This window comes from Armigeres subalbatus, chromosome 2 (assembly GCF_024139115.2).
Source record: "Armigeres subalbatus isolate Guangzhou_Male chromosome 2, GZ_Asu_2, whole genome shotgun sequence".
In the NCBI taxonomy this organism is placed as follows: domain Eukaryota; kingdom Metazoa; phylum Arthropoda; class Insecta; order Diptera; family Culicidae; genus Armigeres; species Armigeres subalbatus.
In genome coordinates this window covers 222137452-222155499 of record NC_085140.1, presented here as the reverse complement: position 1 = coordinate 222155499, position 18048 = coordinate 222137452, and the positions used below count along the sequence as shown (strand labels likewise).

The following is an 18048-nucleotide window of genomic DNA, read 5'->3' as shown; positions in this document are numbered from 1 at the left end:
AGTTTTTTAGCTTTTATCTTATACATACCCAAGTAACACCGAGCATTACAATATTGCACATATATCAATCACAAATCGGCATGCTAAATGCTAGTTGCATTATATGCCATCCAGACTACGAGCTATATCAATTAGATCACAATTAGGTAGTAGATCATATTGGAGCTATATCACTTGATATAGAGTAGCTTGACATCAAAGTACACTGATCTAATTTTCACTGTAAACAATGCATATGACGTCTCATGTCAAGATTCTCTATATCAAGTAGCTATATCACCAGTCTGAACGTAGTCTTAGATCAGTTTTAACGATGTGAAGTTGCATTTATTTATCAACAGTCAGACAACGATACTCTAAATCAGCATAACGTACGTGACGGAGACGAGCCAGCCTCGGGCTAAAAGTCTCCTTAATAAAGACACAAAAAAAGCATAACGTACGAATGCAGCGATGCATTAGTGATTCTTTATTTCAACATGTCAAAGTACCTACATGGATACCTGGTGGGCTACAGCGTCCATACACCTATGCCTGGCGTATTGGCCCTGACGAAAACGAGAAAACAAAATGGGGGCCGGCTGATGCTTTTTTATTTCACCCAGCAAGGGATATAGGATGTCAATTTTAAAATGCTTATTAAAGCGTTAAAACACATTTTAACACATTTTATTGTTCAATTTTTTTGGTTAGAAATTTAATTTACTTTCATATAGGTAACACGAAAGTTGAATTATTTTGATTGAAAAAACATGTGTAGATGAGGAGCCTAACATGTAGTTTTTCAAAATTCTAACCCTACGTATTAAAAGTTTTTAACATATCACTGTTAATAACATTTTAAAAGCATTTTAAAATATACTTCCTATACTTCACCATGTTGAAAAACAGTTATTTCACGCACACGTCCGTCGCCGCTAGATGGCAACAGCGCGGCTGCGTCAAAGCGAATTGTACAGCTCCATAATCGTCGGTATTTGGCGATATTCTTCCAGTTTCCCCGAACGTCCAGGGTCCCCAGGTCCGATTCCACCGCGTGCAGGCAGCGTGTTCGTGACCTTTGTGGTCTGCGCCACACACCATTTTCTAGTTTCCCTCCGAGTATTGTACGCAGCACTTTTCGCTCGAAAACTTCGAAAGCTCTGCGGTCGGCCTCTTTTAACGCCCATGCTTCATGTCCATAAAATAGCACTGGTAGAATCAGCGTTTTGTACAAAACAAATTTCGTTTCCGTCTGCATGCTGCGGGACCTAAAGCTGGTTACGTAATCCGCAAAAGGCTCTATTCGCAGCAGCAATACGTCTTTTCACTTCACGGGAAACGTCATTGTCACATGTCACAAGCGTTCCAGGGTAAACAAATTCGTTCTTATAATTGCCCTTTTCCACTTTAAGTCAACGTTTAGGGCTGTGTTTTTTACAAGCATATATAGTAGGGTGGTTCAAAAAATCGATTTTGCTCCACAGTGCTCATCTGATTCTTTATCATGTTCTGAGTGTCCTCTGAAAATTTGAGCTCATTTGGAATAAAACTGATTTAGCACAAGCCGTTTCATGTTTGCATGCAAATTAGTATGGAGAAATTTATTTTTGCCTTTCTCGTACAACAAAGTTGTACCGAAAGGCTATCATTTCACTCCGAAAATGAACTTTATATAGAAGCTTCGGTGACCCACAGTGTTATATACCAATCGACTCAGCTTGACGAGCTGAACAAATGTCTGTCTTTCCGTGTGTGTGTGTGTGCACAAAAGCTTAGAAAAACATTGGACAACTTTTCATACAGTAATCCTTAACCGATTTCCTCGCAACAAGTTTCATTCGACAAATTTCCCCATACTAATTTGCATGCAAACTTGAAACGGCTTGTGCTAAATCAGTTTTAATCCAAATTAGCTCAAATTTTCAGAGGACTCTCAGAACATGATAAGGAATGAGATGAGTGCTGTGGAGCGAAATCGATTTTTTGAACCTCCATAATATATAGCTTCATGGTTACTTGGGTATTGTTAGTTTTTGGTCTAATCGAGGTTAGGGAATACAATAATGCAGTATGAAAGGCAAGCAACTTAGGGTGCTTAAGTAATTACTATCATGTAACGGGTCAAACAAACATTTTCTTGGAAGACAACAACAACAAGAAGACACACGAAAAAGGTTAACGACATACAACTGATTGGACAACAAGAGACAACATTAATGATAAGCTACGACAGATAAAGGGATAGGTGAATTATGATTTAGATATTATTGTCAGCAACTTTCAGTAATTGGTTCACAAGGGATATATAATATGTATATTCGAGACCAAGAATCGCCAGTACTTCCCTAATAGGCTCTGGTTGTTTTCCTGGAACTTAAAAATGTTCAATTAGTGCAGATTTGGGACTACGGTGCTCCTCGCATGGTCACGCCATGGTCAACATCCCTATAATCCACACCGCAAACACAGAGTTGGCCATCCATGTGAATTATAGTGGCTGAAATTAGTATGGATGAAACTTATTTCAATTTTTTTTATGAACCGCCCGTTTAATCCATTCTATTCGATGTCCTGATGCCCTGGACAAAATTTCAGCCAAATCGGTCAAGGGAGGTGCACAACTCATTGGAAGTTTATATGAAAATAATAGTGGGAAACATCGAAAAATAGTGATTTTTTTAACAATTAACTTTGATTGAACTGAACCGGAGTTGCGTGCTCTTGCCTACGCAATGCGGTCGGGTCTGAGCTTGACGACCGACTGGCAAATAGCTTACACAACCTCACCTGATCAGTACAGTTGCTGATGAAGAATGTGTACAGCCGCCAGACATTCTAAATACTCACGCTTCTCTAATGTGAACGTGTACTATACACATGTGGAAGTGTTGGCTTGATAAATGGATTGCGAGTGATTTGACTATGCGTCCAATTTGGGAATCTCGAGCTCATTCAGTAGCCGCTAGGTTGCGAAGGCCGGAGGTCCTTCGTAGCTTAGTTGATTAAAGCACCAGTCTAGCGTCATGGTTTCGAGTCCCATTGAAGGAAAAGTGGTTACCTCCAATACTTTTTCCAAATCAATATCTTCCACATAACGTACATATTCACATATGAGTTTCAGCGTTTCAGCCAAAATGCATAGGAAAATATACTTCCGTCACTCTTTCGTTCAGGAAATTGGTTCTGTATGCCCGATTGAGCTCAGAATTGCAACAAAGGCAGTTGATATGTTAAAGATCAATTCCACAGAACATTAAACGATAATTAAATGAACTTTTCTATAGTTTTCGGCTGATCTATCGGGGTTATGTTGAGCATTTTGGAATTCATTGATTGCCATGAAAAACATACGCATGCCATCAAAGTTGCCTACGATGTGTGGTTTCGCGCGCACTCAAACATATGCAGAGGAACGCGCGCCACAGCAGATATCTAAGCCACCTTTGATAACATGCGCACGTTTTTCATGGCAATCAATGAATTCCAAAGTGCACAGCCCAATTCCTAATAAATCATTCGAAACTTTAAAAAAAACTCATTGAATCATCGTATAATGCTCTGTGGAATTGATCTTTAACATATCAACTGCCTTTATTGCAATTCTGAGCTCAATCGGGTATACAGAACCAATTTCTAGAACAAACGAGTGACGGAGGTGTTTTTTCCTATGCATTTTGGCTGAAACCACCATACAAACTTCAAATCAAATGCGCCAGCTTATGCAACAAGCGATTGAGCTGAAATTTTCAGAGATTGATTTTCTTACCCAAAGGCACAATCCTGGGGGGTGCCCCGTAGAATTCGACAACTTTTTTCTCCCCATACAAGGCTGGGCCACTCTACTGACCATATGTTAAGTTGTGCTTGGTACTAAACGACACGTACATTAAACCATGGTTATACTATAACAGTTCTGATTCCCCAGCAAAAAAAATCAACTATAATGATGAAAATAAAAATGTGATTAAAATAATTACTTTCATTTATTTGCAGAAGGCATATTCGCAATAGTGTTAATATCCATTTTAGATTAGAAAAATTCTCTGTATTACATGTAAATGTTTTAAAAAAGTACGCAAAAAATAATTTCCAGAAGAATATTTAAATAAACTTTATCTTATTCTTTGTTTTTCATCTTCTGAGAAATTGTATTATTAAACTTGAGTTTGGAATCAAAACATTAAATAATTTTTCGTTGGTGTATTAGCATACCTCCTCTATTTTAGTAGGGATACTGCTCCTTGACTTGTTTCTTATTGTTGTGAAAGCAAAAAGCAACGAAATTGGTGCTGTATTTCTTTGTTTGGAAAACGGGATAGTTCCCCCAGGATAGCACATTTTGCCGTTTAAAAATTTTATAAATAGAATTTTTAAACTTCAAATACTATCATCAATAAGAAATCTATAAATGCCCTACATTTGCTTGAGTGAATAAGAGCTTGAAAGTTAAAAACAAAGCAATTCTAATTATGTATTTAATTCAGTGGCGTAGCCACGGGGGTTGTTTTGGGTATAAACCCCCCCCAAAGACAAAATTTTTTTTCCGAAATTTTTTTTTTCAGGAAGCACCCTGCCGTTGAGATTATATTGAAAACAAAATTTGATGTCAATTGTTAATAATTAATACATTCCTTTGTTATCATAATGATGGCAGCTTTACATCAAATTATGCTGTCGATTATCTAAAATATGTTGTTTACGAAAAATAAAAGCAATCTGCAAACAAAATATGCGGTTGTTGTTATGAATGCTCATAAGAATAATCTAATTGAATACTCATTTTGATATCAAATAAGAAACTGATATCAGATTTAGTAATCATTGACAAAAACATTTGTTTTCAGAACGATTTCACAGTAGGGGAAGTGTACCGGTTATGGCCACCTTAGTGCCTAATATGGACAACCCTGAAAAATGCATATGCAAAATGCAATATCGACCAGTTTCAACAGTAAAGAAAGATAAGGGATATATCTCCTGTCAGAGCTAATAAAACCCTCGAAAATTGCTTTACTTTTGGAGTTATGAGAGAAGCTGGCTAAATCAGTAACATGGCTAAAACTGGTACAGTTACCCTATAAAAATATGCTCTGTTGTGTTAACCGTTAATCCATACAAAATGAGATCAACTTAAGTAATCAACTAATTGACACCATAACAGCAAATTTTGATTTCAAACTTTGCTCGGGTAACTACGCATAATCTGTTTAGATTTTTACAAAGCAATTTTTGCATGAAAAATGTTTAGTTTTGTCATATTCTATCTAAGAATCATCTATAAATGTGGCATTTTTATTAATATGTGTTTTAGTATCTTCAGCACTAATTCATCATTTATATGTATTAAAACACTAACTAACCAATGCACCCAATATTGTAGATATGCAAGGCATCTAACCAGTTTGGAGAACAGAAGCTTCAAATTCGCCTGACAATCAACTCGGAACTATCAGCGCACATCAATCCACAGATACAGGTGATCAATACTGGCAGCACAGCAAAATTTAATTGCACTATCGTTGGTTCGGAAATTGGGAAAATTGAGTGGTTTCATAACGGACGTGCTTTAGCCACCCCCGACCGCATGGGAAATGATTTCAAAAGGTGATGAATATAAATCGACGTTTAGAATGAACTGGTAGTGTTCTGTTAAAAGTACATAAAGCACACAGATAAGACATATTTATGATAGAACCAGTGTTGGAAAACTCCAAATTTCAAAACTCATGCATTATTTATATCAAACGCGAGACAACAACATCACATAAAAAAACAATTTCATTTACATTGCTCATTCTGTTTTTAACTAAATTTTGAATTTCTTCGAATAGTTTCAGAGAACTTCTATAAATTATGTCAAGCTTTTTAGGAAAGCGTGCGGTTATAGCTTTCACTAAAATGCTTTAAAAATATTTTTCGATGAAGGTGTTAGATTTAGACAAATTTAATTACATATAAATTGATTTAAAAAAGTTGACTCCTAATCTGCAGCTATATGCGCCGTCAAAAGAGGTGATTCACTTACTTCAAAGATCCGGATTATTTTATAAAGCATGCTGTTGAATTGTTAAACATAAATTCTATCCTTCCTGTGCGCGTGCAAGAGAAAGATTATTGCTCTTTGCATTGAAAATTTTCGTTTCGTCACTGAAATCATTGACACTTGCCTTCAGCGACTGCTTCCGCGATAGAGCATTTGCACATTTTATTCACTCATACATCTGTAATACTGTCAAAATTAGCATTTGACAATAAAATTTTCAGTTAAAAGCTCTATTTTTTGACATCGGGACACTCACACAACCAATCGACATCAGTTGTCGAAAATCAGGGATACCAACTTGACAAAAATCTCCTTGTCGCCGAGTTTGGCGCTGAGTGCTCGGCGCGGAAACCCAAAGGTGGGAATAAAATTTTGGGATTTATGCGCAATATTAAACGTGTGTGGTAAAGCCAAGCATTTTTGTTCAACACTTCAAGTAACTTTACGGAAGTGTACACTTATAAAGCACTCAAATTCAATAACCTTCTCTTCTGGGCTGCATCACAGTGGTTCAGGTTTAGCTGCGTTACCTGCACTGTGATTTTGCAGCACGCTTAAACGCCGGGCACTTTGTACCCCTCATGGGGTGCTTGCTGTTCACTGGAACAAATCAAACACTTGGGAGGGTTCGTGCAGCATTGTGCGTTATGTCCCTCCAATCCGCAGCGTCGGCAGAGCTTGCTTCTGTCAGGGCCTTTGCAGTCTCATTGCTTGTGCCCCAGTTCCTCAATTATTTAAAATATAAATATGTGAAAAAATGGTGTCCACATTGATATGTAAGGAATGTGTAACTGGGCGTTGGGGCCCTCCTTAGCCGTGCGGTAATACGCGTGGCTACAAAGCAAGACCATGCTGAGGGTGGCTGGGTTCGATTCCCGGTGCCGGTCTAGGCAATTTTCGGATTGGAAATTGTCTCGACTTCCCTGGGCGTAAAAGTATCATCGTGCTAGGCTCATGATATACGAATGCAAAAATGGTAACCTGGCTTAGAAACCTCGCAGTTAATAACTGTGGAAGTGCTTAATGCAACGTACACACCAGTCAAGCAGTTCGACGAACATTGACTCCACCCCCAAGAAAACGCTTCGGTTGCTGCTTTGTTTGAACGTGTGTGAAGTTGTTCGAACAACAATTTGACAGTTGGCGGCTCGGTTGGAAAAAATTAAAACGGTTTGATTTTGGTTTGAGTTGTCGGGGGTGGAGTCAAGGTTCGCCGAACAAGTTTGAGCATTTGTAGTGAAGTTGCACAAACCCCCATATATTGTTTGAAGGTTGGTGCACAAGTTGGCGCTTCGGTCGTTCGTGTGTTATATTGTTGGTCGAATAAATTGATTGTTCGTGTCGCTGTTGATAAAACTTGATGGATGTTTGAATAAACGAGAGGTGGAGTCAATGTTGGTCAAACTGCTTGACCGTGTGTACGTTCCATAATGAACACTAAATTTCGAGGCGGCTCTGTCCCAGTGTGGGGATGTAATGCCAATAAGAATGAAGAAGGAAGAAGGTGTAACTGTTGTGGAGTTCCAGAAAGTGACCAAAACAGCACGAGCTAGCGTGGGAAATCACGAAAATCTTAATATTGTCTATCCGGAACAAAGTTAGAACGCTTTTTATACCGAAGTTGGATTTTTTTTCAGATATAGGCAACTTTCCCAACTTCGGAAGTAGTGCACTGGATTCGCCTAAAGATGCGCTAAGCAACGCATCAATTAGTTTGACAGATAAAACTTCGGAAGAAAGTTCGGTTCGGAAGTCCCGACCGTCCCGACTTCCGAATTCCAAGTTGGTGATACGCCGACAATATTTGATGGTAAAACGAGTAAAAATTGTGTTCAAAACGGAAATGAGTAATACTCTGATGAATAATTAACTATTTTGTGTTGATTAAAACTTCATGTACTTCAATAAATCTAAGATTAACGATAAAAACTTTTTTCAAGTGTACCTTTTAATGTAGGACACCTCTTTTCACATATTTATTTTTAATGAATAAACAGATGGAGCAAGCTGGCCAAACTTTGCTAAGCATTATAATTTAACCCCTGTATCCACACAAAAAAAAGTGAAAATCGGTGGAACAGAAATAAAACGTTATCCTACAAAAATGGGTGTACTATTGATGTGGGACAGAGTGTAGTAAATAGCAAACACCTCCATACTTATCTGGCACCATTTTTTTCTAAATGAAGTTCTTTTTCGTCGTTCTCTCTAAAGCGTCATGGGGTCCATGACGACAACTGTAAAATCTTCAAACAAAATGTCCCAAGAGGAGAATGATCATCATAGATCCTAAGAAAATGTTTCTTTCGTTTACACTGAAGAGCGTTGGAGTCGTGCGTAATTTTCATGTAACTTTGTTTATAAACAGACCCTTATTGGAAAGAATCAAAGTGCATTTAAAGTTGATTTTCTACAAAACACCTACCATATTTTTGCAATAACAGCCAGGAAGATTCAATATATCATTTTATTTCTACAGAGTCAGTATAACGTCCGGTACCATCCTCACAATAGATAAGATAAACAAAGAGGATCGAGGTGTTTACCAGTGTATAGTGTCGAATGCGCATAGTAGTACGGAAGCTAGTGCAGAACTCAAAATTGGAGGTAAGTATATTTGCACTAATTTTTTGTGTCATGTTTCTTCGCAGTTATAGGTGATTATACAATTAATCCCGTGTTGAATTTGGACCCCTAAACATTTTGGACCCTCCTGGCGACATTTTCATCATTTCTGAACTAAAATAAATGCCACTGCTAATTCCTCCAATGGCTTTTAGAAAAATAAATGGGATGTGGGGTTTGGACAGAGACAAAATTTTTAGAAGGAATTTTTTTTATCGAAAAAAAATGTTCGGAAAACCCTCCCAGATCAATTTTTTTTTCAAAAACTATTTGGTACCAGTTGTGTAGGAAGGTGTTCGCTTCTACGGCTACCAAATATTTTTTCGATAAGGGTGCTTATTTTCGAGATATTAAATATCATACATGTTTACAATGTTCTGAAAACTCATATGTGAATATGTACATTATGTGGAAGATATTGGTTTGAAAAAAAAGCTTTCCCTTCGTTTGTGTTCGAACCGACAACCCTCTGTACGCTAGACTGGTGCTTTAACCAACTAAGCTACGAAGGACCTCCGTCGGTCTTCACGACCTAGCGGCTACTGAATGAGCTCGAGATTCCCAAATTGAACGCATAATCACTCACAATCCATTTGTCAAGCCAACACTTCCACCTGTGTATAGTACACGTTCACATTAGAGGAGCGTGAGTATTTAAAATATCTAGCGGCTGCACACATTCTTCATCAGCAATTGTACTGATCAAGTAAGGTTGTGCTATTTGCCAGTCGGTCGTCAAGCTCAGACCAGACCCAGACCTAGATCCAACCGCATCATATAAGGCACAAATACCCTTTTCGGAGGTAATTAGTATTCCTATTTTCTATTAATTTCCCCGTGTGATCTGCGCGGTCTCATGCTTTGCAGACCACGTCGCTCTGTAACTGAATTGTCGTCGAAGCCCGTGAACCCCTGGACCATCAAGGACGGCGTGAACTCCGCCATTCTAGTTCCTGAATTTATATTATACAAGGCACACTTTGCCTTGCCTACGGTAATAAACGTTCCTAGTATCTATACCCATTCTTGTGTGATCTGCTCTTTCGCTTTGCAGACCACATAGCCCTGCGTTTGGAAAGTCGTCGTAGCGGGTGGATTCCAAAAAACGGCGTGAACTCCGCCATTCTAGTTCCAGTTTTTATAATAATACAAGGCAGTTTTTATAATAATACAAGGCACATTTTGCCTTGCCAAAGGTAATTAATTTTCCTAGCTCATACACTTATTCTCGTGTGATCTGCGCGGTCTTACGCTTTGCAGACCACTTGCAACAAATCATCATGTCAACGGAAGCCGAATCAACTAGTTGAAAACCAAAATCAGAAGGCTGCTTGCGTTGTTCAACATTATTCAGACCTTCGTCGACAACTAGCAGTGTGCAAAATTCTAACAAATAAGTATAATATTCTTAATCACATGAGAAACTAAAAATCGACAGATGTTTTTCATGTCCTTCTTTTCGACCAAATGTCTTCCTTTTTCGCTACGACTCGGGTGAATTGTCCTCCTTTAGAAAAATGTCATAGAGTAGAGTGGGGCAAGAGTACGCACTTAGTTTTCAATCGATCATGTGGTCCTTATGAAGCAAGCTTCTGCATATCAAATCAGTGTCGATGATTCATATACTCTTCCTTTATGTTACCCAGTGGAAAAAATATTGAAATTATTGAGATTCGTTTTAGTAGAACTCTTATTGCAAGACAAGTGAAAAACGCACTCTTACCCCACCGGTGGGGTAAAAGTGCGCATCGGGTGGGGTAAGAGTACGCATTTATCCAATCATGTGCTTTAAGTATATATTAACACAAATAAGAGTTAATAACATTTAATTGATGTTTAATGAGCATATATTAGGGAATGTTTAAGTATTACGTAACTCTTAAAGGGGGAGGGGGTCCTAAAAATGTGCACTTTCATTCGAAAAACCATTGTTTTTTTATATATACAAAAAACTACAGAGGTTAAAATATATATCAGGTTTCGCGTGGCGTATACAAAGGCATTTTCCTTAAAGAAAGTCCACCAATCACGTAAGGTAAAAATTGGCTATTTTATCACCCCTCCCCCCCTATCTTACACTATTTGTATGAATCTTCTAAAAATTATATGGATCGTCACACATCTCACAACCCCTCCCAGCTAAACGTTGCGTAATTTATGAATGTTTTTTTTTTATTAAATGAAATTATCATTTAGATGAAATTGTGTTTTCGTACTATGTTTAGGTGTACAACAAGTCCTAATACAATTTCATTATTTCACTTCAGTGCTTTTTTCGCTAAGTCCTTTCTAACACCAAATTACTTCAACTTATACTAAAACTTGTGATAATTCCAAATTCTGTCCCTTTTTTCTTAGTTGTGGATATTTACGCTTCGGAAGAAGTCTTATTTCAGCCGGAGATACGGGTTTGACATCATAACTTGAAGATTCATATGCGTACTCTTGCCCCACCGGTTCCTGCGTACTTTTACCCCACAGTCCCAAAAATTATTCAAGTAATGGTTTTGACTTCTTGGAAAACCAACCGGATTGGTGTTCTGTACCGTAAAGTACTCTATACAATAGGTTATTGAAATGGTATAATGTTTACCAGATTGAACGTATATATGGTAATGAAATACTAGTTGCGGAAATCCAATTATTTTTAGCAAAATGACCAAAAAATTATCTAACTCTATATCTCCCTTGTTGTTTATTCAAATCGTTTACAATTACACATGATAATAGTTGGCCAGAATACCTGTCAAACTGATGCAGTGCTGCTAGTTTATCTTTTTTTATTACTTAAAAAAATCGAAAACGTACTCTTACCCCACGCGCACTCTTGCCCCACTCTACTCTATGGTTTTTCATGGGCAATAACAAACACATCAAAAACAAGAAATGACGGGTTTTTATACGTGTGGGCTGATGATGCTGTAGTTGAAGAAATGACCTTTACTATTAAACTTGTACATTATTGCACTAATTGGTTGTCAATCAATCACGCATTGGCGGATCTTACCCAGTTGGTTTTCAGAACGTTCATGATGTCACAGCTTAGCTAGAAGATAGCTTCTCAATGCTCGCTTCTCCACGCTTCCTGTTCTGATCAGCAAATTTCCAGCAGCGCCATGGCACACGAAGTTGCGGGTATGTAATTATCCTGTAATTATCCCGTCGCAACCTGCTGAACCAAACGACTTGAATTTCATGTTCCAAGCCTCACATCATGATCTCTTCTTCGTTACTTGGATCGTTTGTCGTACCCTTTTTATGTTATTCGCAATTATTGGTTTAACTGGCGGGTTAATGAGCCTGCGCAACGCTCTTCCAAACATCAGGGTTGTGGATAGTGTACTTTGAACGGCACTTGGTCGTTTTTGTGGGGCCTAAACTTATTTACCAAAATCAACCTTTTTCATACATTTAAGGGCCCCCGTATACAACAGCCTGCCATTCACTGATCAATGACTGTCAAAATTCCGTTGGTTGCATATTGCTTGCATATCCGTCATCTGTACATACTGGATGTAAATAACATAAGGCCTGCTTGCGAATACATGCAGCTTTGTATAGTTGATCAACAGGACCGCCCTTCACCCAACCCACACACATAACCTAGTCAAGCCCACAACTTACAGTGATCAAGATAGCGACCGTGAAACGTCGAAAGTTCTCTTCTTTTGTTTAACCACGTGCAAAGATGCGCTCCAAAATAGGATATCTATTTATATAGATATATAAATTATTAATCAACCTTCAGCTTTACTCATAGTTTTTATTCTCTTTTCAGAAACACCTCCTGAAATTACGCATAGCTTTGCCGAGCAGATCGTGCATCCTTCGGCTTTCGTGTCTCTCAAATGTATGGCATCAGGTTCACCGCATCCACAATTCTCATGGATGCTGGACTATCAACCAATTGTTTCATCTGTGCATCGTTATACATTTGACCAATTTATCGATGGGAACGGCCATGTGATAACTCATTTGAATATCACTCATGTGAATGTGGATGATGGTGGACTCTACACGTGTATAGCATCAAATCCTATGGGAAGCACATTTCAGAAGGCTCGTCTGAATGTCTACGGTGAGAATGTTTACAATATTAATGTAGTTCTACAATTCGAGCTATGTATTATTCTTTGTTTTTTTTTAATTCATTAAAAAGAAGACGTAAATAATATTGAGTGTGAGAATAGGTCTACATACATCTGTGAGTTAACACAGTGAAAAGGTTTGCATATAAATATATTTTCATTTTATTAATACAAACGGTTAGTTTTCTCATCATCTAGGCTCTTGGTTCAGCCAAATTTGAACCTCTGCTGACACATCTTTCTTAAAAAATAGGCGAAGGTGAGGAGACTCGATCCCTTTTTTATATATAGAGGGATGATGGCAAATCTGCAAACAGACACCAGAAATTATCACTCAGGTAGTGGGTTGACAGAAGGTCGACCCACTAAATCCACCCAAGTAGCGGAAGGTTACTTTAGTTACTCTCTCTGCTAATACCCTGGTTCCTTCAGGAACTGCCTCCCATAATTACTTCTGGGGGATAGGCAGTACTCAATGTACTCGCTCATTCACGCTCACACAGGCACTCATCCCCTTACTTGGGTGCTCTCTCTAGCATACCCTCCCTGACATTCTCTATTTCTGACGCACCATGAGTCCTACTTGGATGCTCATCACTAACATACCATGTGAGTCTAACTTGGGTGCTCACCCTTTACGCACCATGTGAGACTAACTTAGATGCTCACCCTTCCGTCTGATTCACGCTCTAGCACACCAATTTGAGAATTTATTTGGATGCTAGCCTAATGATATACGAATGCAAAAATGGTAACCTGGCTTAGAAACCTCGCAGTTAATAATCGTGGAAGTGCTTAATGAACGCTAAGCTGCGAGGCGGCTGTGTCCCAGTGTGCACCCAACCGGCGGTTGTTAGATTTTCTAACAATTCTGTATAAGAATCTTCCAAAACCTGTATAAGAACTGGGCATAAGCGAAATTGCTAGATTCTTATACAAATATTGTATAAGAATCTAACAATATTGTAAGCTTTTCTTACATTTTTTGTATAAGAATCTAACAATTTCGCATATACCCAATTCTTATACAGGTGTTGGTAGATTCTTATACAGAATTGTTAGAAAATCTAACAACCGCCGGTTGGGTGTGGGGATGTAATGCCAATAAGAAGAAAAAGAAGAGGAAGGATGGTCACTCTACACTACTAAAAATCCACACATATTTATTGACAAAAATCCATAGATTTAACTTTATCTTTATCTTTATCTTTATCTTTATTGGGAGCAGGGAAAAGCCCGTTCGAGTAGTGCAACAATAAACACTTTCTCGAATGGGCGTAAAACCTCCTCATCTTTTGTATCAACAGAATTTACATATACTCCAAATGATACAATATTGACTTATATCTAGAATTACTATCTACTTACAGATAACACAGGTACAATTCGGTAAAACGATTACTGTTACAATACAAGAAATAAATGCCTAACGAGTAGTGGTTGATGTAGTAGCGAATAGGTGCGTGAATCTCTTTTTCAACGTCGAGCGTGAAAGATGGAAATCGAATTCACAAGAACAACGATTGAATATCCTACACATGGCAAGGTTCGTTATGCCCGTAATTTGTGCGGGCACCATGAATAAAAAAGAAAGGTCTAGACCGGTGCTGTCTTTGGGGAATATTGACATCCAAACTAGAGAAAATACAAGGGCAATCAATTTGGGAAATAAGAAAATCGGAAACATAAAGTGCCCTGGAGACCTCGCGACGCACACTTAAAAGCTCTAATCCTATAAGTTTACAGCGATCGTCATAACTTGGAAGATTGAAAGGATCATTCCACGGTAGGTGGCGCAGAGCAAAACGCACGAATTTGCGTTGAATAGATTCAATGCGTTGTATACTGTTGAGATAGTATGGTGCCCAAACAATGCACGAGTACTCTAAGACTGATCTCACCAGAGAACAATACAGGGATTTCAGACATTGAATGTCTTTGAAGTTTTTTGCTATCCTGAAGATAAAACCCAGTGTTTTTGAGGCTTTTGAGGTGATGTAAGCAATGTGCTCCTTAAAAGTAAGCTTGTATATCAGCGCACACATAATCATTCTCCTCGCGAACTACTAATAAAATATGGATATATATTATAATATATTATAATATATAATAAGCTTTATGTGAGGTCTCGAATTTACAATTATTTAATTTATGTGTGGTTCTATATCGATTATATTAGGGTGGAGCTATTGCAAAAATTTATAACAGCGACACATATATCTTATATAGATATTTTTGGCAGTGTAGCACTCCCTGCCACTCCTCCATGTGGGACTTACTTAGGTTCTTACTTCTGACATGCCATGCGAGGCTGACTTGGGTGCTCGCGCCTCACATACCATGTGAGTATGACTTGGGTGCTCGCCTCTAACATACCATGTGAGGCTGACTTGGATGCTCACTCTACTCTCCTCTGCCATGCCTCATTCACTTCCCCAGGATCAGCCTCTTTTTGCTCTAACTAACCAATCACAAGTTAGTAATGCTTGTCGACTCTTAAAAATTGCGTTCCACTTTCTCCACCGGGTTACACATCCTCTGGATAAGGGTATCCGGGGTTGTGTCCCGACCGCAAACGTCTATCATAGCTCTTCTTTCGACGTCGAAACGAGGACATACGAACCTGTGGAGGTACTGCCGGAAGCAGCCATGACCTGACAGAAATTGTGACAGATGAAAGTGAACTTTCCTGTGGGGTCTCCCCACCCAGCTCGATAAGTTAGGTATCAGCCGGTGGGTCCACCTACCTTTAGAAGAGTTATCCCACTCGCGCTGCCATCTGGCAACCGAAGTCACCCTGATGCGTTCGCGGGCCCGTCTGGTGCCACGTAGCTCAAAACACTCCTCGTCTTCCCGGATGACCAACCCGACTGGCATCATGCTTGCAATCACGCAGGCTGCATTATGTGATATCGTGCGGTAGGCAGATATCACTCTGAGACACATCAAGCGTTACGTGCTCTCCACCTTCCCCAGGTAACTGGTTAGCTCTCACCTAGGACGGGCCGCCGTATCTAAGAATAGATACGGCAACGCCTGCCAGTAGCCTACGATAACTGGCACACACCTTGGAACTGTTGGACATCATCCTCGATAATGCCGCAACAGCATTCGAAGCCCTCTTGCACGCATAGTCTACATGGCTGGCGAAGGTCATCTTGTCTTCTATTACGGCCGCAAAGAGCTTTAAGCTCCGCTGCGATCGCGACTTCACCCACGTGAACCACTGCATGTTGAACCGATGTTCCAAGAACTAGCTCGAATACTTAAGGCTGAAAGTCGCCAGACTACTCGATGCGCCACCAAAAGAAAAGAAGACTGAACAAATCAAATCATGACAATAGATATTGATTTATTATCGTATCAGAACCATATTCCTATTACCAGCCTATTCTAACTACTCTAATAGCATGCTGTTTTCTTTATATCGATCTACTCACGATGGGCCCATCTCTGTTGTGAGTCTAATGATGACACACGCCGCCCGCTGGATCCCGCCACCTCGCACCGCTTGCCGTCGTCTGAGTTGGATATTGGTGCCGACACTTTTCCCAATAGTGTGACCGTTCTATGTCCGCTGCGCCGATTATTCCAATCGTTCGCTGTGGTGCAGGTACCTGGCTTGATCCTCACGGTCAGTGTTGTCCTACACTCAGTAAAAATTCTGCTCTTTGATTTACTTAACGATTTTATAGTCCTAACAAAGTATGTTCAACAGAGTGATATTTGAATTTTCTAAATGTCATGTCAAACTATTGAAAAAATGCACAGAGCCACATGAGCGCACGCGCTAAAATACACTCCAGTGAAAACACTCCAGTGTATTTTCAGCGCGCGCGCCCTGAGGCTCTGCATTTTTCGATAGTTTGACATGACATTTAGAAAATTCAAATATCCCTCTATTAGTTGCACTTATTTAGTTAAGACTATAAAATCGTTTAGATAGAGTAAAATCGAAGAGCAGAATTTTTTGCACTGAGTGTAGGACAACACTGCTCACAGTCGATATGTGCCGGTTCTTTCGTGTGTGCTGCTGAGCTCCGCTCGCAAGCCACGTGACTCAGTCTGTGATGCTGCGAATTTAGCAAAGGGAAGAAAGGCCCTGAAGGCAATAACGGTCAGTATCTCGTCTCACTGGTGTGTCAGTCTTTACTCACTTCTGATTGTGCGAAGGCCTTTCTGTGCGCTTTGCAATGATAATGCCCTCGTCTATCGATGCAGTCGTGTACTAAAAGGTTAAGTCAAGGTCAGTGGAATGCACGCTCTCGCATCGAGTATGGCTTACCTAGTGATACATGCGATCCCACATGCAAAACCTATGCGTTCTGGTAAAGCCACGTGCAATTGCTGTAACACTATACAGACTATGAGAATATGGGTGATGCAGTAGCCAGCCGTGTAATATACCTTTGAGATTGGATGAAAATCGAATGGTGCCACTAATCTAAATGTCGACCAGTATTGTTTGCACCCGTGGCGATCGTCTCCGAACAAGTCGTCCGTTGTTGGCTAACTGACGGTGTTTATTTTACTGCGAAGGCAATAACTCGATTATTTTTGCGTATTATGCAGTGGACTTGGCTAAGATTTACCCGTCAATGGTGATTAATTTCTCGTGCCACACAAATCATGCGGAGTTGTCGAACACGGAGGTTGGGTGTCTTCACCGTATCACTGCACACACTATTCTGTGCTATTTGGGCTTAGTATGAGGCTTCGGTAGCGAGGCTCACAATGCTGGTGTCAAGACAATTGCTGCTACTTAATGCGATGTCAAGCGGGCGGCCCATGTGTCATATTGTGGTTTCATTATACTCGCTATTTCTAGCGCCGCTAAAGCTGCTTTATTTGTATTTAATATGGTTCTAAATAGAAATTAAGCTATAACATAACACCGACTTGCGGTTGTTGACGATAACCACCTCCGTATTATGTTGAGCGAGCTCCAGGCTTCTAGTGCTCATCCAATCCACCACAGTGCTGATCGCGTGTGCTGCGGTCAGTTCTACCTTGGGAATTGACTCCCCGTAGAACTCCAAGGTTACGTCATCGGCGAATGTGACGATTTTAACACCAGGAGGGAACTTTAGCTTTAGAACCCCTCCATACATAAGGTTCCATTACCGGGCCCAGTATTGAACCATGCCTCCTAGGAATAGTTCTCTGACCGGCATCGGTCTCGTAAAGTAGTACACAGGCCCACCGGCAGGCTAAGCCGGTGTAACGAGAGCGCGATGACATCCCAGCTTGCGCTGTTGAATGCGTTTTTCACATTAAGTGTCACTAACGCACAGTATCGAATACCTCGCC

General features: G+C 39.7%; 1 protein-coding gene and 1 long non-coding RNA gene across 4 annotated transcripts in view; one reads left to right on the top strand and one right to left on the bottom strand.

The window, feature by feature from the left end:
- LOC134211720 (cell adhesion molecule Dscam2-like) overlaps window positions 1-18048 on the top strand; it is a 164322-nt gene that overhangs the window by 82653 nt on the left and 63621 nt on the right. Inside the window, 3 exon segments of the mRNA XM_062688883.1 lie at window positions 5363-5586; window positions 8505-8632; window positions 12429-12728. Coding sequence (XP_062544867.1) covers window positions 5363-5586; window positions 8505-8632; window positions 12429-12728 — 652 coding nt within the window.
- Window positions 16737-17628, bottom strand: LOC134215930 (uncharacterized). Of its 3 annotated transcripts, XR_009980368.1 has the most exons (4): window positions 17331-17628; window positions 17146-17269; window positions 17024-17093; window positions 16804-16966 (listed from the first exon to the last, which is right to left on the bottom strand). It is a non-coding gene; the product is annotated as an uncharacterized LOC134215930 (long non-coding RNA). The 3 variants fall into 3 exon arrangements; XR_009980369.1 differs by having other exon boundaries at window positions 16737-16840; window positions 16896-17269; XR_009980370.1 differs by having other exon boundaries at window positions 16804-17085.